The sequence below is a fragment of the Dermacentor variabilis genome, chromosome 11, assembly GCF_050947875.1.
Source record: "Dermacentor variabilis isolate Ectoservices chromosome 11, ASM5094787v1, whole genome shotgun sequence".
NCBI lineage: Eukaryota > Metazoa > Arthropoda > Arachnida > Ixodida > Ixodidae > Dermacentor > Dermacentor variabilis.
Window position 1 is genome coordinate 69968038 of NC_134578.1, and position 26160 is coordinate 69994197.

At 43.0% G+C, this 26160-nt stretch overlaps 1 protein-coding gene across 7 annotated transcripts in view; it reads right to left on the bottom strand.

The window, feature by feature from the left end:
• The window catches only part of LOC142563119 (venom metalloproteinase BumaMPs1-like), a 116487-nt gene extending 90634 nt beyond the window's left edge, over positions 1–25853 (bottom strand). Inside the window, exons 1-8 of one of the 7 annotated variants that reach the window (XM_075673656.1) lie at positions 25406–25851; positions 21722–21814; positions 19160–19305; positions 13536–13696; positions 8508–8600; positions 6499–6622; positions 3062–3118; positions 543–676 (exon numbers count right to left, since the gene is read on the bottom strand). In XM_075673656.1, the coding sequence (XP_075529771.1) occupies positions 543–676; positions 3062–3118; positions 6499–6622; positions 8508–8600; positions 13536–13696; positions 19160–19214 (624 nt within the window). In that variant the 5' untranslated portion in view covers positions 19215–19305; positions 21722–21814; positions 25406–25851. Of the gene's footprint in view, positions 1–542; positions 677–3061; positions 3119–6498; positions 6623–8507; positions 8601–13535; positions 13697–19159; positions 19306–21721; positions 21815–23266; positions 23409–25405 lie in introns of those variants that run through there. The other 6 variants (XM_075673657.1, XM_075673654.1, XM_075673659.1 and 3 more) reach the window with 6 other exon arrangements.
• Between the last annotated feature and the right edge of the window lie 307 nt (positions 25854–26160).

A 26160-nucleotide genomic window follows, 5' to 3' on the forward strand; every position in this document is an offset into this window, starting at 1 on the left:
CATATTTGGTTGCCCCGTATACTTCCTCCAAAAAAAGGCCATTTCGTGCACCTTTAGAGCTCCGTATGGGTTGCTGACACAGTGGCTTCTTTCGTACGTTTTTGTGATGCACTTATGATTGTGCGTGTACGGTGATTCCTGTGTTAATGAATTGCAGTGCATTACTCCATCGAAGATGTGCAGGTGGTTATTAACAAGAGGCACGGGTAAACCAGCTATCCATAAGTCTGTCAGATAACATAAATCGTTCCTTCGAGGAAAGCAGTACACGTGATTAACGTGATTCTGCATAAGAGTTTCGCTAACATTCTTCTTTTCTCTTTCATGTAGGTTTATTTCTACACACTTCTTATATTGCTATTTCTTGAGACTCTGTTTGCTGTACATGCAACTCTGTACAGGCAACCTTTGTGCTCTTGGTTGCGCGTTTCTAAGGATTCTGTGCCCATTCACTTACAACTAGTTATGTTCGGCTGTATTTTGTATCTCTAAATATTGCACTAGCACGCACCGGTTTCACATGTGCCGCCAAGGAAACTCACCCCATTCATCATGGCAAGCAGGTAATGGAGAAGGTCCTCTGTTGTGGTAAACGCTCTCGTATAGTTAATGCTAACCACGAGGCACACTTCCACAAGAAATACATCAGGCATTTCATGTTCGACTCCTCTCTTTTCTGCAAAAATTGACTATAGGTTACATGTGGCACTAACAAAATTGCGATTTCTAGGTTAATTATTTTCATTCCCATGTAGACTTTGCGCGATAATTGTTAAGTATATTTAGTATATTGCCAATAATGGGGCATTACTTTTTGAACAAACTGTAATGTTTGCTTTCAGGTAATTATTTTAGTATTTAACAGCATCCTACCATCAGTACTATACTGATATTGATTGCGTTCATGAGTCATGTTCATTGTTTGAAACTATGTTACCCTTGTTTCCACAACAAGAAACTGCGAAATTAGAAAACACCTTGTAGTACACTTACACGTAAATTATCTAGGTTCCAGAACTCGTTATTTACCTCACACTTCTGACCTCTCTAACAAACCTGGTTATTACTGCCAAATATTCTGTTTGTTTTAGGCATTGCCGTTTCTAATAACATCCGCATCTATAAAAATACGTCATCTTTCTCGACATCGCCGGCCTAAAAGAAAGAGCCCATAATAACCTAAAACCTGAACAGCTGAAGTTGGAACGCTTCCGGATGGCTCATGGCAATGAAATCGTAAATTTGTACTTACAATAAAAATCAGTTGCGGAAGCGGGCTTTTGATTTAATTAATTAATTATGGGGTTTTACGTGTCACAACCAGTTTCTGATTAAGAGGCACGCCGTAATGGAGGACTCCGAAAATTTTGACCAGCTGGGGTTCTTTAACGTGCACCTAAATCTAAGTACAGGGGTGTTTTCGCATTTCGCCCCCATCGAAATGCGGCCGCCGTGGCCGGGATGGCTTTTGATGGAGTTGCAGTAACATTTAGAGACTGCGCTATATGTTTTAAAAGGTATACTTGATTTTAAAGAGAAGCTCATGGTAGAGTTATGTGTTCGTTCTTGGGTTGTGAATAATGACACTGTGCGACGACGTGGTAGCTACCAAATCTAAGACATAGAGCAGCAAGTAATGCAACCTGCGTTGGAGCTCCCGATTTCCTCTGGTAAGGAATTATTGAACATTACAGCATTATAAAAGTTACCATGCGCATCACCCTGTCGATTAGACAACCGTTTCATTGCGAGGTTTATTTTACCTAATAATCCTTAATTTTCTTGTTGCCAAGGCGCGTTTTACCGGCTCTTACTGAAATCACCTAGTGGTTTGCACGGCCGTAGTGATGAAAGCTGACATCACGGCTGGTATCGTATCTTAATCAAGGAGGAGCCAGTAAGGCCGACCTAGCGAGGCGTATTCAGCGTACATTCCGATCATGGCGTTGCCAGAGCCACGTCAGAATACAGAAACGCGTTTGTGGTATAACGCAGACTACAGAAGTAATATGCTCCAATATACTGAAGCATTTAAGAAAAGGGTGCAGGCATGTAGCGAAGTTATTGCCATGGATGTAGTGAATAGTTTGCCAAACTTTAGTAGATCTCGTGCGGTGGTGAAAAACAGACCTCTAGTGCTTTCGCAGGGTGTGAAAGTTAAAATAAACAGTGTTGCTGTGTTTGATGTATGTGCTGCTCAGTTTGGTACAGTTTCTCGAATATTTGGTCCACAGCGAAGCTCCCTCCGCCAGTTATTCCGTGCTCCCACTTGAGTCGGTCGGTCGGCCTGTGGCTAGTCCGGTTCTCGCCGAGATCCCTCCAAACCATTAGACATGAAAAGCACGTCGAATGGTGATATTCGAAGTGTTTGATGGTGTTTGATGAACGCCCTGAAGTGCCCTGCTAGCCCAAGAAAAACACCTAGGGAGTGCACGTCGTAGGGATTTACCAGTTTGGAGATTCTCAAATTGTGCCCCGTTGATGAGCCCGGTAGAACTAACTTCGCGAGGAAGGTCCGTCACTTGCACACCGAGCGCTTGGCATCGGGTGACAGCAAGAGACTCCGATGACGCCTGGTCTACGGAAGACGTCACCCACATGTCTGGTCTTCAAAAACCGTCGGCTGCGTCCAAATGTAGCGTTCGTAACTATAACGGCTGTAGAAGACACAATCTCAGTGAGATGGGTGTCGTTCGCCATTTAACCTTATTCGTCCTCCATTTTCCCCCTAACCCTCTTCGTCTTCTATCGTGGTTCCAGCACAGAGCGTGTCAAACAACTCGCTCAAAGTTCACTCTCAATTATTCTCATTATTCATTTCACGTTGTTACGGTGTATTGTAAAGCATACCTTTAGGTAAAATTTTTTTTTGTAAAGCTCATATACCCTTATTTTCACAAGAATGGCAATTTTGCAATGCCCTCTTTTACTATAGTTATCAATTTTTCTTTTGCAGAAAAACGTGACTGCAAACAAATAGTTACTTCTGATGTAGCGCAGTTACAGACATATGTGTAGTTATAATTAAGATGTCACACTGTGAAAATGAAACGACGCTCACCAATGTCTATAGGATCGCAGTGCTGCTGGTAGGGATCTTCAGCAGCTTGCTTACTACCTAGAAGTAAATAGAGTGAAATTTCCTGTGAATCCCTGTGTTATCGATATGAATTGTACATATAGTTCATCTAGTGAGAGCGAGCTGCATTGTTTTTGACGACATATACTGATTCCTTTCCCATGTACAATAGGTTATTTATAGCGGTAGTTGGTGTGAAGCGCTCATTTGCCTAGTCATCTTGCGGTTCACCCTGGTAGCCGACGTCTTGCGGTTACGAACAAATCAATTACATTTTTTTTGCAAGAAGCCTAATAATCAGCATTGAAAAAGAAAGAATGAATCACTGGGCAGACAGAGTTTCGTAAGGGTATTCCACTTCTGAGCCACTCAGTTTTTCTTGAGTGCTTCACTGCCACCTTGGCCATGCCACAGCAGAGACTAATGCGCATGGTAAATGCGGTTGAATCACCCGGTGATGCGATTCTTTGAGGCCACGTTTTGCAGTTTATCCATACCCCAGCACTAATATTTAGTCCTTTTAACAAAGGCTGTGGTGAGAAGCAAAATTACAGAAAGAGGAGGACGAGGAAGCCATGTCGTTCAAGGTCTGCACCCTCAGACAGCGCAACTTTAACAAATGAAGGGAGCCAAATTTTATTCCTCAAAAATAAGGTTATACTACAATAAATATAGCAGGAAATATTGCTACAGTGCCTCCCCATAATGTTAAACAACTTCTCGTGTCCCTGATTTGTAATATAAATAAAACTTGCAACTGCTTAAGCAACCGCTCGAGCTTGATGCAGGGAAGGAGAGGAATTTTAATGGGAGAAAGGCGGACAGGTCGGTCTTAGTGAAGTGCCTCTGGCCTGCTACTCCACGCTTGGTAAGGCGTTTGGAAGCGAAACAAACTTGTTCCATTTTGCGGTTAGGATAGGCTGATGTGTGTATATCAGCCCAATTTTGCAGTCAGGTGCGGCGCGTGGAGATCGCACACGTAGCGCGAAGTCTGATTTATAAACAGTGACTTTCCGACCGAAGCGTTCTCCTCACTCTTGTCGGGCTGCCATATTTTGTCATCTATCAGATTTCCGTACGCGGCTAATATTGCCCGACAGCTCGTATCAACGAAGAAGAGTATTTACATCAGTCTGCTTTATCCTACTATTACTGTGTATATTTACTGAAACAGTTTACTCAACAGGCTAAAGTAAGCGAAATTATGCGTTTCAAATTTTGGATAGAATTACGTACTTCCTAAATAAGCTGAATATCGCCTCTTGACGCTCATCCACGGCCGCTCGCGCAGGAACTAGACTTTGGTCACACTATTATCGGTGTCGTAGCTCTGGGGTCTCGCTAATTTCGCTTAGTTTTAACACTCAAGTAGTGCAGCCCCAGGCAGAACTTATGATCAGACCACACGCACATTTGCCAGTACGCCTCTTCCCGGCAGCTATTGGCAGGACTGCTTGACAAACATCGCCTCGTACTGAGCTACTTTTACCACCCAAAACGTAAAGGAACGCTACATTGTAGTCCTGCTTGAATTTTGGACGCCTAGGTGCATCTGCTCCGTTGCAATGGCATGCTATGGGAACACATTAATGGCACCCCGAGCCACTAACATAGGAAACATAGGACATGCTGTAGACTCTTATTCCCGCGTTGTCTTTCTGTCAGGTCTCTCACTATATATGTATACTTGCTCGATTGCGTAAATTGTACATAGGTCTCCCACACCGCAGCGGGAATGGCCCCGCCCCCCACCCTCGTCAGTGCCTGTGTTTGTGTTAGCCCACAAGAACTTGCCTAGATTGCACTGCGCGAAATGCGCGGGGTGGGGCTGGCTGCTCAGCCTCCCCTTGCATAGGCTTGTCGATAAAGTGTGCGTATGTCTTCGGCACCACAGCATAAATGCCCCATCCCAAGTGGTCGCTGTGTCGAAGAGCAGTACAGTTCTACCAACACTAATGACGTGCCGTCGGTTGCCACAACGATAAACAACATGCGTGAGGGTCATGCACACGGCCCCTGGGTTCTAACATTGTTGCGTTTAATGCGCGCAAAGCTGATTATGATGAGCAACCTTAACTGATGAAGTAACAAAAAAAAAGAAAGAAACCCACGCATGTGCGGAATTACACATTGTAGGTTAAGTTGAGCAATACAGCAGGAAATTGTGTGCGTTTGTAGTCTGTGGCAACCCAAACTAAAACCACAGCGCCGTTAGGAATGGTACAAAGCAGAATCTTGTTCACTTTAATTCTGTCGTATTGGGAAACGGAGTAAGCTTCAAATTTCAGTACCACTTCTGGCGCTACTCTTTCTCCCACTGGAAAAGTCATGTTCCGTACGGAATCATATAAGATCCAGAGATCATTATAATTGGCGACAGAGGTATATTGCGAGAGGCCTGGTCATGTTTACTGAATTAATACTCGAGCCGAGGACATGCTGCAAAAGTTTCCTTCCTAAGAAAAGCTTAAACTGGCGAATGCAGCACACTTGCAATATTTTGGAAGAGCGTATGTGCTGAAACCACTTATTCTATTCTAACTACGGTCGTTCTGCGACGTAGCCTACCGTTCATTTCTCGTACACAGTGTGCAATAAACGAAAGATTAACTTAAAGATGGATATTCAGGCATATATGCTAAATAGTTAAACTAAGGGTATTCAAAATCTCGGCTCACTGATGTATGGCTGAGAGCTAGGTGATTTATAAATATCTAAAATTACGCACCCTTCCTCAAGGGTTTCCATTCAATTAAAATATAGGGTTTTACGTCCCAAAACCACTTTCTGATTATGAGGTACGACGTAGTGGAGGACTCCGGAAATTTCGACCAGCTGGTGTTCTTTAACATGCTCCTAAATCTAAGTACATGCGTGTTATCGCATTTCGCCCCCATCGAAATGCTGCCGCAGTGGCCGAGATTCGATCACGTCACTTCGTGCTCAGCAGCCAAACACCATAGCCACTGAGCAATCACGGCGGGTTTTCTCAAGAGTTTATTATATTTTAGACATCAGCATGCATGACGCAAACATAAGTAATAACTCAGCCCTTTCAGTTCAGTTGGTGATTGAATGCTTTGCAATTTCCAATGTTCACTTGTACTCTAGCCTAAATTAACAGGGCCATTGGCAGTTATTGCCAATGGCCCTGAGGGTACATGAAATAAATAAATAAACAATTTGCTTTAGCATTCGGAGGAATTTCACAATAAGTCCTATATGAGTGTTTCCCCGCAGCGTTTCCGTGATATTGTGAAGAATGTTTTTTTACATATGCATTGATATGTTTCTTCCAAATCTGCAGAGTTTGTGCGTTTCATTCCCGAACTTCACAAAGGTAACTAGAAATTCCCAAAATACGGTATAAATAAATATCAAGCTAACACAGACAATCTGTGAAAGAACTAATGTCTTACTTTCATTGGTGATTGGTGTCAGGCTTTCTTTAATTGTCCTGATTTCATGCGGAGTCTCCCCATTGCTGGACCGACTTGCCACCTCGAGAGGAGCGATCCTCAGGTCATTATTGAGAATTCCTCGCTGAAATTTGTAATATAGTATACAACGTTACCTCAAGCTCAGCCACACATAAATAAAGGCACAAACCATCATGACAATTCGATTCAAGTGGTGGATAGCGGTTATTATTCTTGTCTGTTTATCGTACATGAAATCTAATATCGGTACACATTAACTATTTATGCCATGAGCCGTATACAATCTACGGTATTATGCTAGAGGCGGTGTACCCGCTGCAACGAATATTTATGTTATTGCACTGCAAATGTAATTGACAAGGCTAAAAGAGCTCCGGCATGCCCCCCCCCCCCCCCGCCCTTGTTCACGGCGGCTTACGCAAAGCGCTATGCATTCTAGAGTACGGAAGAGGTTAAAGTGTCGACGCAGGATTGTCCTTGTTTCCCTCGTCGACTATCGGCGAATAATGGGCAATGAAAAACCTTTGCCTTAGCAAATAGTTCTTTACACAAGCTTATCCAACCACTCACTTGTTCACTAAACTGAGCAAGCACAATATCAGTCGCCTGAGCAGAGATCGTTCAAGGCAACATTGATTAATAAGAAACACATGTTGCCTGTGTGCATTTATTTTTGCTGAGGCAGCATTTATTGTCAAATTCAAAAGTACTTTTTGCGTTCGCGTCTCACACGTGGGTGCCTGCACTAGGGCTCCACATCTTAGAGGATTCAAACTGTGGCAGATAAATTGCGGAAATAACATGAACATTTGTTAACAAATGAACGCCAGTAGAAGTGGTACTGGGAACTGTACTTAAAATTGGATTGAAAAAGTCAATTATGCACGTGGGCCACTTTAGCGAGGGGCGCGAAATATAGAAGTTGCCAATCTGAAAGCTAGTGTTTGCACTAAACAAAAACAATGCACTTGTTTATGAGAATACTGACTTCCACATTAACCAATCTGTGTTTTTCATAGTTTCTCATGATTTTTCTACGGTTGAGTTTGTAAATTTTTAAAAATTAGGCCCAGAACGTGTAAGCCGGTAACCCTAGGAATTTGTGCGACGCGCGGATATCGTTAGGTCAGCGGGGAGAAATAAAAGCACGCCACAGTAATTTGAGTGGAAGAGCGCAACTATTTGAAAATATAGCATAATAGGTTCAGAAGAGATTGCTGCGCACATGGCTTCTTCGATTGCCGGCTGTACACAAGCGGTCGACCGTTGATTGTGGCACCAAGAGAACTGCTGTGGCGTTGTGGGCATATAGGGGCACACGCGAGACCCGACAACACATAGAAGTTGTCAAGAATTGTTTCTAGACTACGGTTTCATTTTGATGAGACCAGTTGTGTAGAAAACGGAAGGAAACTGTCGCGTCTTGATTAAGCTCAAGAACAACAACACTATACTGAAGCCTTGATTTCCTATACATATACGCATGCCATGGCCATATTACTTTCCAAAATGCCAGTTTGGTGACATTGGTAGTACATAAGAAAGAATATGGAATCTCGATCTAGACACCAAAAATCAAAAGCCATATCCACATACAAAGCGCATTTGTGTTTTCGTGCTTCTTTCTGTTTCTGTGGAGTTCTCGCTCTCTTTCTTTCTCGCCAATATTCCTTCAAAAATGAAACTATATGCCTACTTCTATAATTGCTTGAGAATAAAACGCAACCGCTAATTTCCGATGAGGTATCAGCTCAGAATGACCTCCCAAATCCCACAAGGAAAGACGAGCTCATAAGTAATAACGGTTAGATGGGACATATTGCAATTATCTGATACATACTTTCAGTGCATTACTCAAGAATTTACTGGATATAATATTGGTAATCTAGTGTAAATGCACTAACGGCTAATTGTTAGCTGCTATTGCACAAAAATATAGTCGTAAGGTTTTTAGAAGCAGTCGTAGAACTTGGATTTACGAATCTTACCACTTGCACACCGCTTTGTATCCGGTCCACAATAAGAGATGACATATGCGTGGTATCGTGATACAAGTTTCTTTCCAGTTCTTTTCCATTTAGCTTATGGAAAACAAAATAAAGCAGAAACACCATTTACCTTTAAGTTATCACTTTAATAATATGGCCTGGTAGATGAAACGGGCGGGTATTTGTTACGGAAGAAAATGAAACGCAGTATGGCATTTGTGCATTGAAACGCAAAGATAGTCAGAAAGCATAATTATAAGTAATCTAAACACAACACCTATTCAAGGCTTCCATTGCTCGAGCAACTTTGCAGGCGCAGCTTAAAGATGAGAAAACATGCCACACAAGTGCAGATGGACACAAAGCCGCGCAATATATAATTGTTTGGTCAGCGAGAGAACAGGTGTAGGGTGTGACGTACACTACGATAGCCCCATCGCCTGTAGATGTTAGCTGTCTCTTTCACGAGAAAAATTCTTGTAGGGTAAATAACATTCATGAGAGGTGTGCGCATAAAGAAATGAGACACACATATAAATGTATTTGGTATTTCATAACGCTTGAGTAACAGCAGCAAAATAATTCTTGGGGATTGGCTAAGGATGAGTACATACGCAGTTGCACATACAAAGCAAGAAAGTTGTTGGTTATGTAAATGGCCATGGACACACACCACGTCCCTTGAGCTGTCCACTAAGCCTGTTTACAGTCAACGGCAAGTTGTCTGTTCAGGCAAATTTAGAGTGGCCCAAGATGTCTACGTTAATACAAGCAGCTAGTTCACACTTAGTAGCACGAATCGTCAATCGGTGTTTTAGGCGAAGGTCACGCGGGCGCCAAAGTACAGCTACCAGCGAATGGCCTCGTTTAATCTTTGTATGCTGACCGACAAACTAGCGCAGAAAGTGTGCCTCTCCTGCGTCTAAGAAAAACAAAGAATTCCTACATAAATCGTGCACATATATCGGCTCACAGGCATCTCCAAGGCACACTGACCTCGCTTTAGAATAATCATCTGTAATTGGTGTAATCCTTGATTTACTTTATTTTCTTTGATTTAGACCTTCGGTATTGACCACTAAGCGTGTTCGTGTTGTAGGTTAAATATACCATGTGTATATATGATCGCGACACAAGAGCTGCAAAACTTTTAAATGTTGCTTGATACAGTTCGTACTTTTGGGGTGTCCCTTTGTCAACCCCATGCTTCCCTCAAGAAGCACCGACGCCTTCGTCATCGTCACGTCATCGCGCACATGTCCCATACTTTACATCTTCCTGATTCCTGAACTTGTAAGTGGCATAGTGTACAACCAGGGAAATCACACGAAACTAAATCGGCGACGTTTTGGGTGGACAAACATAAGCATTAAATAAGATTCCACGCTACAGAGATAACATTCAACCAGATTGTACGAATTGTGGCCAGTTGAAAACATTTAACTAAACACTTAATCACGCTTTCCTTCACGTAAACTCCAACATCAGCAAAGTTCTTATACATAATTCTTGACAACAAATTTTGTGATGAGGTAGACGAGTATGACTAAAACTAAAACGTTCTAGCAGGCTGTCAGTATATGTATATTACTAATTAAAGCCGAAACGAAAGAGTACGGTTTGCTTTCTTAGTTATTTGTGGTTTTGAGTTCAATAAGTAGTACAACCAAAACGCAGATCCTCACGGGCGTGTTACATACTTCTAGTTCACTGTGTCAGTAAGCGGCACTTTTCGTTACATCGATCCCATTACGGTTTTCTTTAGAATGAAAGCAGCTAACCTTCTTTTAAAGGTTGGATCTTTTATAGTGGTAGTTTATACCCCGTTTGTCCTCTCAGTACTAAAGGAGAAATTGCTGCAGGAGCTTGACGTGGGCAAGTTGGTTCTACATACTTGAAGAAAAACAGCGAAAAAAGAGGTGTGACGCCATCTCGGACATTAAACAAAACTAAATTATAGGGTTTTACATGCCAAAACCACGATCTTATTATGAGGCACGACCAAGTGGGAGACCGGAAATTTGTACCAACTGGGGTTCTTTAACGTGCACCTAAATCTTTATACACGGGTGTTTTTACATTTAACCTGGATCTAAATCTGGTCCCCATGCCCGGAATTCGATCACGACCTCCTGCTTAGCAGCCCAACATCATAGTTACTAAGCCTGTGACTGAACATGGCCACTAAGCATGACTGGTGTCATGGATATTGTGTCGCCAGCCTAACAGAATACTCGTATGCTGAGTCACTCTATGCACTATCCATCTCCCCAGTTTTACATTCTGGCGGTGACAGTTGTCGGTATGCCAGTTATGGAAAAAATGTAGCCAGGAACGTGTGATGCGCGGGGTGAAACGAAGTGTCTTCCGTACACGTAGAACTGGAATTTTTCCACTCCAAACAGGAGAGCTTTCTTTTTCTAATTAACCATAGCCTTGCTTAGCAAGACTCAATGTGGGTAGGCATAGGCTACTGGCCTTATATGTCCTTCAGGAAGAACGTGCGCCAAAACTACACTTACCAGGTAAGCATACGCATCTCAAGACAGTTGCAGTGGAAAGCTTGGGTCGTAGAGAGTCAGAATAGTGGCTCACGAAAGCAGCTGCTGGATGTGGTGAAAGGCATTGTCGTAAGCTGCACTCCAAACTCACGCAACGTCTTTTTGTAGGGGTCTGTTCAACAGCGCAAGAACATTGCACAAGTTTGGAGTGAGGTTCTCGTGGTAGTTGACAAGAGCTAGTAGCGACTGAAGTTGGGGCTTATCGGCAGGTGCCGGCGCTTTGGCTATCGCAGCCAGTTTTTCGTCCATTGAGGTGTCGCCGTGCCTGTTAATTAAAAGGTCCAAAGAGGAAAGCTTGTCCCCCAAAAAAACCCAATTTGGGCGCCTTCACATGAATGCCACATTCAGGCATGCTTTTTAGAGATATATGTCAAGGTTCTGCAAATGTTCTTCTTTTGAGCGAGCGGTCAGTAATCAGAAGGCCGTCAGTGTAGCGAAACACGAAACTGAGACCCTTCAACATAAATGTCCATAATTTTTGGAAATATTCTGGGCGCTGGTTCAATACCGAAGGCTACACGATTCATAGCATAAGTGCCGCTGTCGCGCTCGTTGCTGTTGCGCTCGTATTATAAAAAATGCTTTCCGCAAGTGAGGGCCACAAACAACTTATCAGCCTTCGGTAACGACCCGCCATGGTGGCTTAGAGGCTATGGTGCTTCACTGCTAAGCGCCAAGTCACGAGGTCAGATCACGGCCACGGCGGCCGCATTTCGACGGGGGCGAAAAGCAAAAACGCCCCTGTACCATGCATTGGGGGCAAGTTAAGGGTCCCCTGGTTGTCAAAATTATTCTGGAATTGCTCACTATGGCGTGCCTTATAATCAAATCGTGGCTTTGGCACATAAGGTACCAGCATTCAATTAATTTCAGTTTTGCGTAGTGCGTACTCTTCTGCATCTAGTACTGAGCTCATTGTAAGCTTGTAATCGCGTCACATGTACATGCATCACATCAAAACAGGTGAGACCGGAAGTGCGTTTTCTCTCCTAGTTACTGGTGTCAATATATACATGCGTTCTTGTCTTGAAGATTCTTCTTCAAGAGGTACTTTGAGAGAAAGTGGAACTCTTCGAGCTTTGAGAACTTTAGAGTTGTGCCATCCCTAAAAACAAGGGTTCATTCCACACCTTAAATTGTTCCTACTCCATTTCCTAAGAGGTCCTTGTAACGGTACATAAACTTATCCAGCTCGGGAAGTCGTTCAATGTTGTGTGCTGGTTCACCCTGCAGCTGCTGCCGACCGCGAAACTGTTTCCAGTCAAGGCGTATTTACTGAAGCCAGTTGCGCCCGAGAAGCGCCCGACCGACCATTCTGAGAAATCAAGTAAAGCGGCAATTCCTGGCTCCAAATGTGGTGTTCGAATGTAACAAAGAAACACCTCATGGTTTAACAGCTTGCTTTGTCTCAGTCATGAGTGTCAACTTCGTTTTACTCAGGGCTGCTGCTGAAAGAAAGCAAGCGAAACTTATTCGCCGGTATGACCGACACTGCAGTTTCCGTGTCAAGCTCCATCAACAAAAACACACGCTCAAAACCCAAGCTGAGCATGATGGCAGTTCCTGTTTGTTTCTTTGCCAATAACGCTTTGCACGGAAAATTCTGGTGGTTTCAGCACTCGCACGTGCTGGTCTCTTAGTTTTCGCTTCGGCTGCAATTGACCGTGTCCTTTCAGGCAGGCTGTCTCAATTTGGCCTCTCTTGTTGCAGAAGAGACAGGTTGCATTGACATGCTGGCAGTCGCTGGCGACATGACTGGAACCACAGCGGAAGCATTTCACCGTTCTTCCGATACTTGGCGTCTGATGCACCCAGAGCTGTCATGTAGATTTTAAATGAGTATCTATAGCCTTAGTGAGCACGGCTTGGAATGCTTTAGCGCGTTCAACGGGCCGTTAAAACGCTGGGTACTTGTGTTTAGGAAACGAGTTTTTTGAACGTCGACCCTGTGCAAACCGCACATATGCCACTCTCGAAGCGTATTCTCCAGAAGCGCACCAAACTCGCACTATTGCACTAGTGGCCGTAGCTCTGCCGCGCATTGCAGTATCGTTTCATGCTCATTTTGCACTGCACGATGAAATTTAGCTTGCTTCTCTATGAGCGAGCATTCTGAGGACAAATTTTTGCGAAGCTATTCGCGCCGGCTTTCAAGCGGTTCCGCGGACGGTATATGTGGAGCTGTAGGCGACTTTTGGAGCGCGCAGGGTTGCGGTCCTAAAAGGCTGAAGAAGTGGTCTACCATCTGATCCTCAGTAACATTGGCCGTTCGCAGGTACCCCTAAATGCGCTCTTTACAACTAGTGGTGCCGCTTGTGGAACTTTCGATCGCTGCTATCGTTGTGCTTCAACTGTCACTTGCAGCTGTGCGTACGGGTTCGCCCAATAAAAAGTTAGTTTCGTAATTCAAAGTTTCGGCACTGTGTTTTTGCCCGTTACTACAACGTGATTATATTAGTGTACTTACAATAGATTTGTGAGTGTCTTCGCTTGATAAAACTACAAAATGCAAATCGTCTGCTAGTATAGAGCTTTTTTCAAGTGTGAGTGTGAGACCAGGATGAACCTGCAAGATGAGACGACCATCCTCTGACCTGCTCTCCAGAAGCTTTGGGAACACATGAAGGTCTGAAAATAAAATGAACAATTTTTAAGTGGCCCTTGTTCAACTTATGTTAACTTCGCTCCTGTAAATTATTGTTTTCTAATTTACATTTTTATAAATCCGCTGTAAGGAATAGTGCAAACGTTGTCAAGAAATTTGTGTAGAGAAAATTCCAAGGAAGCTTTCTTAGAGTAAAGTAAAATAACATAATATCAATTCTCTATTTGGTGCACATTGTGAGGAATGTCCGGGAGTAACCACGTGTGTCGACTTTTTCGATAAGCTACAAGCATTTAGCATAGGTTTCCGCTATATTTGCACCAATAGTAAAATTAGTAAAATTGCGCAATTAATCACTCTATTGCGTAACACAGTACAAGATATGAGTCTTGACGTTAGTAGTCATATAGAGTGAAAGTTGAACGTATCGATCCGAGCATTTAGTTATGATATTTCGTCTAAAATACAAATTATAAATGTAATACCAGGGACATAACCACTTAAAATATTATGTGTATATGCACGAGGGCTTATATTAAAGACTTTTAAAACATTATTGTTTTATGCTCCAAGATACCGGATGACAAACAGTATTCAATGGCGATTCGAAGTCATGTACCACCATATTGGCGTAGCTTATATAAATACGTTACCATTTCATGAATGAACAACCAGCTATAGACAGGCTCTCTCTACTCATTTCATTCACTGTGTGAAAATGCGCTACGTAAAGCTCGTTATATGCTATATGCTGATCATCAGCAAGAGATGACTTCCCATAAATGACAAAGGATTGCAGCCGGGGATGTAGGACCCTGCCTTAGAAGTATCTGTGCAAAAGAGTACTGTAATCTTCAGCAATTCGGCTGGACAACAAGAGCTCTACTTAGTCGTTCAGTTTATTGTAACCGCGCAATAATAAATAGGTGTAGGCCAATTTGCTCTAGATGACCCGATGATTACAAAAAAGTATACGGTAATAAAAATCTGCCATGTACATATAGCCGGTAGTCTGATGTCGAGAATGAAATTTAATCAACGTACTTAAATTTAAAAGTACACACCTAATTTACTGTGTACTGCTAGCGCCAAACCATAAATCCCCAACTCGTTGTACAACACAGAATTTTAGGATGCCAGAAATTACCGTACGATCAATGGAAAAAAATTATGACAGTGGATGTACACTGTGGATTGTAGAACGAAGGCGGTAGCTCATAATCTACTTGAGACCGAAATAGGTGCAGCTGGATGAATGAATGAATGAGTTTCTCCTATTTACAACAGAATGGAAGTAGACGCTAAAGGCCATGTGGCCTGACCAAGGCTTCTGCTCCTACAACAGTTAGGCATGCAGGCCGTAGGCAGCACAAGAATCGTACAGACATAACGAAATCAACCGGAGGGTCGTGATACAGCATACGATTTTCGTAACAACAAAGAACTTGTCTACAACAAATATAAAATCAGAGAGAATACACTTAAGATACATTTTGTTTCAAACTACAAGAAACAAAACACTGATGATTTATGCTAGGGTTCTAATCAGACAAACTTAATATTGTTTGCAATGAGAAAAGTTTTGCATGATTTATTTGAACCTTCCAGAATTGCATCCTCAAAATCACGTAGGCCATTTGCTACTGAAGGTACTTGGTAACTGACTAGCTCCTGTCCGTGATTGGTTCTTGTTTTAAGTGTTCTAATATTATATTGCCGAAAGCTGTAGTCCAGGTTGCTGGGTAGATGCAGGACATACTGTGATTCGTTTTACTTAATGTAGTGCATCAACTTGTAATACACCTGGTTTTCCTTCAGCATAGAATGTTTTATAAAAAATGGTTTGGTTTTAAACTTTGTGAAAGGCCATCGTATACTTCGAAAGCACTTTTTGCAGTATTATCATTTCATTATATTTTTTGCAAAATAGTACCCCAAAATCAATATGCAATAGGTTAATCAAGATTTAAAAATTCATAGTACCATCGATTTTTCAACCATGGATGTACGAAGGTAGTCTGTTTGCATAAGTAACCAACAGTCTGCTTAGTTCCTTAGCAATTTTGCCGATGGGCGTGTTTCAGGTCCAATCTTCTTGCAGCCCCACTCCGATAAATTTTTGATATTGACCTGCTCTATCATTCTCTCTTGAAAAAGAACAGCTGCGTAATAGTCACGTGGTTTATTTGTAGCAGCAAATAATATATATCTTGTTTTGGAACTATTTCAATTGTAGTTTATTCTGTTTTAACCAGGAAGAGAATTCCTTCAGGTAATTGTTAACCTTCAATTCGAGTTCTGCAATAGTTGCAGCTTTGAAGAATATTTTATTATTGTCTGCATACATAACTAAATCAGTAGCCTCGGGAATGGCACACAGTCATTATTATGTATAATAAACAAAAGAATTCGAAGTATATTTCCCCGTGGAACACCCCTTATGATCTGTACATAATATGAAACATCGGTATTTATACTCACTTATTGAGTATTATTGGTTAAGTAATGTCATAAAAGCTCCAATACGATACCCATGCGTCATGCTGTTCCTATTTTCTAATAATTAATTGGGACAAACTGAATCAAAGGTTTTCCTGAAGTCTAGAAATAGGCGTACTGTATACAATCTATTTTCAATATTTGTTATTACTTCATGTTGGACATTAAGAAGTGTTTCACAACCTTTGCTTCTTTGAAACCATAGTGCATGTCATTTATTATGTTATATTTGTTAAAACAATTGTAATCTAACATTCAGGGCGCTTTCGAACACCTTTGAGAGAACAGGTAAGACAGTTATTGGCAGGTAATTTCTCATATAAATGTTTACCACCTTCTTTGTAGATAGATAACAATCGTGCTATTTTATTTTGAAGTCATGGAAAGGTATCGCTTCCAAACATTTTATGTTGTGAACTATCATAGATGCAATTATATCCGCAATATGTTTTATTGCTAGTGATTTATCAGCACCCAGCATAGACGTTGTTTTCGTTTTCTTGAAGCTGTAGTTGCACAACTTCAGCAGGTGTAACGAATGTCAGTGTCGCTGAGTTAGTATGACTGAATTTGTTCACGATAGGTGGGGTCATTGGTTCCCCCTGCCGGGTGGCTTGGTACTGAAAACGAAATATTCATTCAAAGCAGCTGCTGCTCCTGTGTGTGCCATAAAGCCAATGGCTGCCTTTATGTGTATCTCTCTGTTCTTTCTTTTCGTAGAACTTAGATTTCTAACTCCATTCCAAACTTTCGTGGGGTTATTTTTTTAGCAAATAACCGTTCATATTGCTTAAATTTTCCTTGCTTTCATAAAGTTGCAACGTTATTTCTGTATGATTCGAAATCAGCAAACAGTTGTACACTCCTGCATTTTACAAACAAGTGGTACATGTTTCATTTTCTTGCTATGATTCCTAACAAAGCAGCATTTATCCAATGTTTTCATATTTTCAGGCTCCTCTGATTGCACAAACTTAATGAAAACGCTTGGTCGTAGCACGTGATCAGTTAATGAAGAAAACTACTCGTATGCGGCAGTTGTACCTTGGTTTTAAAGTAGACATGACCAGTCTCTTGATAAAACCAGAGTGCGAAAATTTTTAATTCTCTTGCATGAAAACTACGAGATTTTATCCCTCCTTCCCGACATTTGTGCGCGTAAGGAATGAAACGAAATAGAGGCAGACGATCACTTATCTCACAACGTTGCCCAACTTGTATATAACTTAGCCGTCAAAATGTGATATCTGCTTAGTAAAGGAATCAGTGTCGACGTAATGAAGACGCTGATGACAATGACAGAAATAAAAATGGCAGTGTCGTTGAAAGGCGAAGTTTTAAATTATATAATAAAGCTGTTCCCATAGATTTCCAAGAATAGGCGCAGGCTACATGACGTCACTCTTCATGGGATAGAACTAGTGAATGTGCAGCTGGAGCAAGGCCTTGGCAAATATCAGGCTTATCATAACGTTACGCCGGGAAACCGTTTACACTATTAAGGGCGTTCTCTTATCGCATTGGTAACACCCTCCTCGTTAGGGCCTTATGAAAATTTATAGAGGCGGACTACGGAGCTCTAACAAGGCGTGCGATGATAAAGACATAGTTGAATGCTATGCAATCACTCTGAAAACCTTAGGCGCACAGAACTATCCGACAAAAGAGTTTTACGGGGACAGAAATCTGAAACCCTCTTTTGTCATTGCACGTCTAGTTAGAGCTCCATTGTCGTCCTCTATAAATAGAAAACCCCTTTAATGGCGTAAACGTTTTTACAGTGTAGCGCGGTGACCACTGCCAGCAGCGGCGTAATAGACATCGCACCTCAGTGATGAACAAAAAGAGATCAACCAAAAATATCCTTCGCGGGTATCATTACGCCAATGTGACAGCTCGTACGGCAAGGGATGCGAAATTGTGTAAGCAACCGCTAGCCGCTGTAGAGTAGTGGCTTCGGAATTTCGCAGCTACACCCAAGGTGCGTGACGAAATTTTGACTGCAGCAGCCGCACTTCAATGAGGGCGAAAAGCTAAAAAGATCTGCGTACCAGGCATTTGCTGCAGGTTAAAGCACGGCAGTCCGACAAAATTTTACCGGAGTGCCCCACTGCGGCATGCCTGAAAATCACGTCGTAGTTTGGCAAGCATTAGCCCGGTCGTTATTTTTTATATTTGTTTCAGGAATTGCTCAGACCTCGAATTAATAGGGATTTGCTGGCTGCGTTGCAGCCCCATGTCGTGAGCGTTCACTAGGCAGCCTACATTGGGAGTCATAAGTGCGCTAGAACGGAGCTGCATTCAACAAAATGAACAATACTAAGCTGAATTCTCGTCATGCTCACGGGGTGTTTCTTCGAGCTTGGCGGAAGTTAGCTTAGCTTCCCAAATACTGTTGACCAACCTCGTTTTTCTTTGAATATCCCGACTGTCTCTTATAAAATACATTGCGTGATTTACAACTGCGAGATTTGCATGGAATGGCAAAATGTTCATCGTATAATGTGGGAAAGAACAATGTTTTCCCAGACGAAGTTCAAGCGGAAATTCAGCTCTTTCTTTATGTGCATCGTGCTTCATGTGTATTAGGTCATAGTTGTACAAATGCTTACTCGATGGCATGCAGATACTGCCCTTTCATGGCGTTAAGCTTTTCTGCGCACTGCGCAACAGCGCAGCCGAACCGCATGCGTTTAGACTATTGCTTTTCAAGATGGTCACACGAACGCCTTCAGAAGTCGGTGATCCTTATTTCGCGGACTCGCTAAATTTCCTTGAAGTCAAAGGAAATGGTCTGGTTTGACGCTGAAGGAAAATATATGGGCTCTGTGGGACGAGGCGGAAGGAGACTACAGCTCATTTCAGACCCCTACAAGCGATGTACGATGCAACATGCAGCAAGTTGAAAATTAGAAGCTGGTTTGCCGCTGGAAAGGTAACTGGGTTACCTCGGCGTGTATTTTCACTAAAAATACGTAGATACTTACTTGCGCAAGGCTTAATAATGCAGAAAAGCAGAAACACACAACAGGCTGCAGTCATTGTTGCTGTGACTCTCCCTGTATTGTGCTTTCAAGAATTGAAGTTGAAAGCCGTAAAAATTAAATGTCCAGACTCCAGTTATTCGCTGCTGCTAAACACAAAAAAGAGAAAAGTTTGGCAACTCAATGCATAACGCAATATATATTGCTCTAGTCCTGTGACTCCAGTCAAATAGAATGAGCTTATCTTGAACAAAGAAATCACAATGTCCATAAACAAAACGACAAAAGTTCCACCATTTGCTCAAGAAAATAGCTGAAGTTGTGTGTGAATAAAGCACAGGCAATTTAAGTTGAAGTGGTGCAAACTTGAAACATTTGTACGCAGAGCTAAAAATTATGTTTTGACGAACGCCATTAATTTATTTGAGATTACAGAAAAAGGAATGCAGGGGTGACTGACGAGAAACAGAATTTCATAAGTATTTCATGTATAATGGAGGCCAGCACTATGTATGCAACATACTACCAGCCAACCTTTTATGGAAGCTGGTGGAGCGGTTACGATTATCTTTTAACAAATGCAGATTCAGTTTTCGACCTACTTCTTAAATCATTTGTTTTGTGATACTAGAAAGTTAGGAAATTTGTGTCTCGGTCCTATAGATTGGTCCTGTAGTGACTGTAGGGGAATGGGACGGGGAAAGACGCAGATAGAAATGGTTACACACAAAAACGATCGCTTAGCGTCAATATGCTTTAAGGGATACGCGGCGATGATAGTTTGACTACCATGACATTACAACGCATTTGAAATTTCTTCACCGTAGTACGAACAAATATAATTGTACCGGTAACATTGCGATGACATAACAGGTATTTCTGTCAGCAAGTTCAAGTGGAAATAGTAGCTGCGCATCTTCGGAGGCGGCATTGTTTCCTTCGGTAATTCATCAAGCAATTTTACAGTCTCAAACGAACGGGGAGGTGTGTTCAAGTGGAAATAGTAGCTGCGCATCTTCGGAGGCGGCATTGTTTCCTTCGGTAATTCATCAACCAATTTCACAATCTCAAACAAACGGGGAGGTGTTATTACAACATTTGGCGTACAAAAGTTGAGTCGCAGGCCACGTAGTATTAGGAAAAGAGTCAGGCTTCCACAATACAATAAACAGCTACGTAGATACCCTAGATAAGAAGAGCTCGCCCTGAGCGATTTCTTCCGATCCTGATGTTATTTTGGCGCCATTTTTCAAGAAACTGCAGGTTGTAGCTGCACATGACTGCCAAAAGTTACATCTAGCCGGGACAAACATGCAGCTTGTCACTGGCTCAACGGAGCCTTGGATCTTTTGAGCAAACCTTGGTTTTGAGGTTATGCCGTGGCTTAGCCTTGCCGTATGCTCAATAGGCCGTTTCAATTTACTACGCTTTGAAGCAACCACGAATTGAACCTTCAGTGGAATTAGTGACACTGTAGTTCTTCCTTTCTTTGGTAGGTTGCGTTTTACCAATAAGCATGTAATGTACAATGCCATGTCCAGCACATTTCATTCGCCAATAACTCTTCTTCCTTCGTTTTTTTTTATTCGCACAGATCTATGCAATTGATTAAAGCTCACCTTACTAAGATGTAGTTGCTTGCCTTCAAGATGAATAATAATCGCTACTTGAGGGCTTGAGGATAATAGTATATTATGATATTGTTTTACCAATTATATTGTTATATTGGTATGGCCATATTGTACGAACCAAAAGTATTGCACTTCACATCGTCGTTGGTGATTTCTACAGTAGTTAAGGAAGCTTTTTCTGTTTTCTTTCTTTCGTTTCCTGTACCATGTATAATGACCTGTTTGTTTCTTTTTCCAAAACTGTGCCCCCCTGTTTTGGTCTCACTGACACTAGCAGTATTGCAAATAAATAAATAAATGGAGTACCTTCTCTGTGCTACTGTATGGTGCCTAAAGGAGTGTTTATGAGTGCAGTTCCCATTGATGGCCGAACGAAACCAGGTAATCAATTCTTCTTTCTCCAGAATTTGCACAGCAGCATTATTAAATGGGCGCACTGCCGGGGGCACCTCGCCTGTTTCACATACATGCAGTCCGAACCAGGCTTTTTTATCTGCTTCTGAGCCTAATTACTGTGTTCTTAAGGAAGCACGACGTCTTAGAAGAAGTGCTGGGGTTTCCCCAAGAAGTGTACTCACTCTAAAACGAATACCACCCTAAGCGTTGTGAACACTGATTTATAAATTGCATTGTAAGAATTCGCTTTTCGAGCAATTTCTTTATTAATATTGTTAAGATCCTGCGAAATTGCTGCGCCATTAGTCTGCAATTTCAATTATCACTATATAAAAACATTAGGACGCTAAACAGTAAAAAAGCTATCTAAGGTTAATGAAAAAAATTGGTAAAATAGAAACACTAAGGTAAATAGCACTTGAATGATATGAATAGCTGGTAAGAAATTCACGGACTATGAAAAATTGTCGTATATAAAACCAGCTATAGTACTCATGTTACTCTTTTAATCTATAAGAAACAAATATCTCCCACTTACAAACTTCTTCTTGATCAGCCAGGCGGCGACTGTGACTAAAGCTGTCGGTTTGTTTCAATAGGAGAATTACCGTTTCCTTGAGGTTTTGCCATCCTATGCGTAGAATTATAAGGTGTATGGAGAAGACATAATACTGCTTCCCTTAAAACAACATTCCTAACCATACCACCTTCATGAGACATACTTAGTGAAACAAAACGAACACTCGCCAAGAGGAAAAGTGTATCAAATGAAAATGACGTTTCGGGGCACATCCGGGTCTCTTGATCCCAATGAAAGTAGAAACATTGGCTCTTGTCCCTCGTTCACTGTTTCATCGCGCTTTCCATCTATGTTCGAGTCCTACAAGTCACAGAGGAGACCAGATGTTGGTGCAGGAGCACCTGTCTAGAATCGGATACCCTCCGCAAATGCTGAGGGAGCAGGAACGTCGTGCCTCAGCGCCGAATCACCAAGCGATTACAAGGACACGCAAGCATACGGCCATCCCGTTCACGCGCGGTTTCAGCGAGGCGTTGGCAAGACAGTTCTGTGACCACGATCTTTGGTTTGCGCATGTCTCTTCCAGCAAGTTACGGTCTCAACTCACGCGCGTAAAAGACCCCTTGGAGAGATCAAGGTATCCGGGTGTCGCGAATGAAATTTCTTGGAAAGGATGTGATGTAACCTGTGTCGGCGAAGTGGTAATTTAAAAAAATGTATAAAGCAGCATCTATACGATGTTATCAAGGGAAACTCAGTTTCCAATGCTTTATCGGAACACCACAAGAGCACAGGCGATTGCATGTACCGACACTCGGCAATAATAATCGCCACAGATAAGAGAATGCCGGCAGGGCTAATGCTAGAATCGCGGCACAATCAGACAACGCAGCATGCGATAAATAGGACATGTGGCAATCTGCCCGAAACCTACGCACCTGCACTGTACATTTCACCTATATTTATAAACAGCCACCGAATTTCCTTTCATCTTGATAAAAAGACCCGTGAGGGCCCCGAAACGTCAAGCTTCCATTTATTACACTTAACATCTTGGTGAGTGTTTGTTTCATTGCACTATAGTCCTTCCTCGCCGGACGGGTTTCCGTCGAACTCTTTATTGTGATACATAATAAAAAATCGCAGGGCGCTATTATTTGTCCGCACTTTCATTTTCGAGATTTTCGTGCGCGAAGATGGTACTTAACGAGCAGGTATTCATACAGTTCGGCATTTTCTTTTTATTTCTACACTTCTCACCTTGATATCATTTGTCTTGATTAACTGTAATGAAGTCGGCTATACAAAGTATAATTTTATATACATTACTAAATTGCTTCAACATTGTATGAATAACTTTTGCGCATGTCCGCCGGGGCGCCTACGGACTATCAAAGGTTAGAGTTAAGATTATTATATATTGGTGGAGATACAATTGCTTTTTTTTAACAGATAACATGGTAAATGAAACTTAGGCAAAAGCCATCTACGCTGATTTTCAGTGTGAGCGAATAGTGCTAACGAACAAATGAACGAGCAAGCAAGTGGAAGTCACTGCCTTACCAGAAATCCTGGCCCTTCGGCTGCACGAAAGCTGACGCGTCCCGGTCGTTCCTCCTCCTCCCAAGCTTTCTCCGCAACTTGGCTGCAGGACAGCACGCGCCCTTTTCCTCGGCGCCTTCGCGCGACTAACGAGAGAGTGACAGTTCCCTCTCCTCTTACTTACCGGCCGTCTCCACAACACCTCTCTCCCTTCCCCCTTGTGCAGTGTGGTTGAGGCGTCCCATATTGAGACTCAGTTAGCGTGCTGCAATTAGCCCCACCTTTCACACCTCAAGCAAGAATATATCTCTCTCAACTGCGCGAGAGCTCATACGAGGCAGTAACCCCTCCTGCCTCTTGCCCCTCCCCGCAACTCGCTTGCCAGAGACATCGCACCCGTTCCTTCGCTGCCTTCCCTCTCTTTTGCAAGCCGAGTCAGCCAACAAGTGGCAGTCATCCCCTTATCCTTCTCGCCCTCCCTCAAAACTAGATTGCGCGAGAGCTCACGTGCGACAGCAGCCTCTCCATTAGGGCTACGCTGCGCCTAGACGCAATCTGTTGCCTGCAAGGACGCGCCATTGTACTCGTGCGTTTCCTCTCCTACCTTCTGCCCTAGCGCGACCGCCACCAAATAGCCACGAAAACGACCGAAACAACCTAATAAAGCTATACACTTTAGAGAGATAGCTGCATTTCGAGAAAGCTTAAAAAGTTGCGGGGATGAATTTCTTACATTTCCAGCATAAACCCACGTGTCCCACCAAACGAGCGACAGGCGCGTAAGTTCTGCACTGTTTCTGTGTGTCAGCTTGTACGCAGGGAGGACTTCACATCCTCATCGAGAAGTGCAATATAAACAACTCTGTCACTGTTGCTTCGCTTGGCCAGCAAGAAAACACTGGACAACGGCTCGAGGTCAACTGACGGCTCCGCTCACAGCCAGCGATGGGCCCCGCAGGCCTATCTCGGCGGAGGCCGTGGCTGACGGCGCTCTCGGTCCAGCCCGAGCTTGTGGAAGAAGGCGTAGTTTGGCCAACTCGATTAACACTGTACTTAGGCCGCCCGTAATTAAATGCGATTTGTTTACTCGACACTTTCGGTGCGTAGGGCAAACGTACAAGCCAATCAAGCAGCCTCGCTAAGACGGTCGGTCTCTGCTGCCTACGTGCGTAATTCCCTTGCATCGAGGCTGCTGATCATGCCAGTAGCTTATTACGTGTGTACTAGGCGCCGCATTTGTGAACAGGCGCACGTTCAAGATGCTTTTATTGAATTGGCAAATATTTCTTGCACGAAACTAATTGTAGCCAGTAAGAAAAAAATAAAGAGCCAGTTTCGCCCGAACGACGAAGCATCCATTGCGATAACAAATTAGCTAAAACCTATAAGAAATTAGGATAATACCTTTCTTGGCCATATCAAGTTCTCAACATTAGCTCGCTCACTAAATTAATAAGCATGGTGCCAGCGCGCACGGAAAACCTGGACACATCCCACTCGATGACTGCGGACACTCGCTGTCAAAATGCTGGCGTAAGAAACGCGGCAGCAGCAAGCAGCGAGTGAAGTGATAATGGTGCTGTCTATCGCTTCAACGAAAAGCGAGCGCTGGGAACACACAGCGCGCACAAAACTACGAGCCGTCGACTTACATATAATCCCTTCCATACAAAGCAGTACACGCTGTGGAAGCTAAGCAAGAAGTTTAGGTTTCAACAATCTCTGACTGCTTGTCATGCTTCCCGGCAACGTAAGCTTTCTTGAGGATGCGCGGTGCCTAGCACCATGGTGCTGTTGCAAGGAACCGAGCGGGCCACGACACTCGGAAAAAGAGTTTGTGTCTGAGTTTCCGCATAACAAGATTATGTTTCTGGTATCTTCAAATTAAATTACGGTTCAATTAAATGTCTGTAGGCCGTGTTTAGGTCATACTTGACGATTTTCCTGACGTACATTCCTTTGAGGAATTCAATTAGTTGAGTAACGCCTTGCGCCACGTGGAGTGCCTGCGAAGATGTGGTTAGGAATCGTTCGCGATGCGACGTACAACGCCGACATCGGATCTTTCGGGGCACGGTGCCCTTAACGCTATAGCATTAAATATTATGTGGCGAGGAACTGCGCGGTGGTGCCACCTAGGTGGAGAGAACGCAGTAGTACCTGAAAAGCCTGGTTCGCTGTCACTGGCTGCTGCTAAACGGCGCTGCCGTTGTCGGACGAGTAGGTCGATGAAAACCTTCAAGGCTTGTCGTACGCTGGACGTCTTATTCAGTGCTTCGGCACGGCAAAACGACTCTGTTTCCGCTAGCGTTCTGGTGCGTCGGACTCCAAATCCGACCGCTTGTCGCACGCGTTATAAAGCCCTCTTATTGTTTCGACACTTGCAACCATTCTATGGATTTGCCGTCATCATATCTCTCTTCTGCTGACTGTGGTGGCACCTACTTGCTGTTTCGTGGTACTTGAAATGTCTCTTTTGATGAGCGAAGTTTGCCACATATCGACCATACGTGTCACTGATAATAACGATATTTTCCACAGGCCACCTGCAATTCTCTCCGTGTTTTTAAAGCCGCATTCAACTGAGCCAGACTTGCTACGGAGCGCGACATTTTCGACACAGTTGAACTTTGCTACTGCCGTTCGCCGTTCTCGCTGTTCACTTATGACGTCTTGCCATATGTATTTCGGTACGCCTTAACAGTTAATTGGCGTGGCTATAATGCTTCGGCCTCAAGCGCAGCAGATTGTCCGGTCATCCACCTGTCTGCGTTTCAACCTTCTAGTAGACGGAGGGAGAAATTCTCTGCGCGTTTTTGAAACCGCTACTAACCGAGCCAGACATGCTACTGAGCGTGACATTTTCGGCATATTCGAACTTTGCTACTGCCGTTCGCCGTTCTCACTGTCTATGT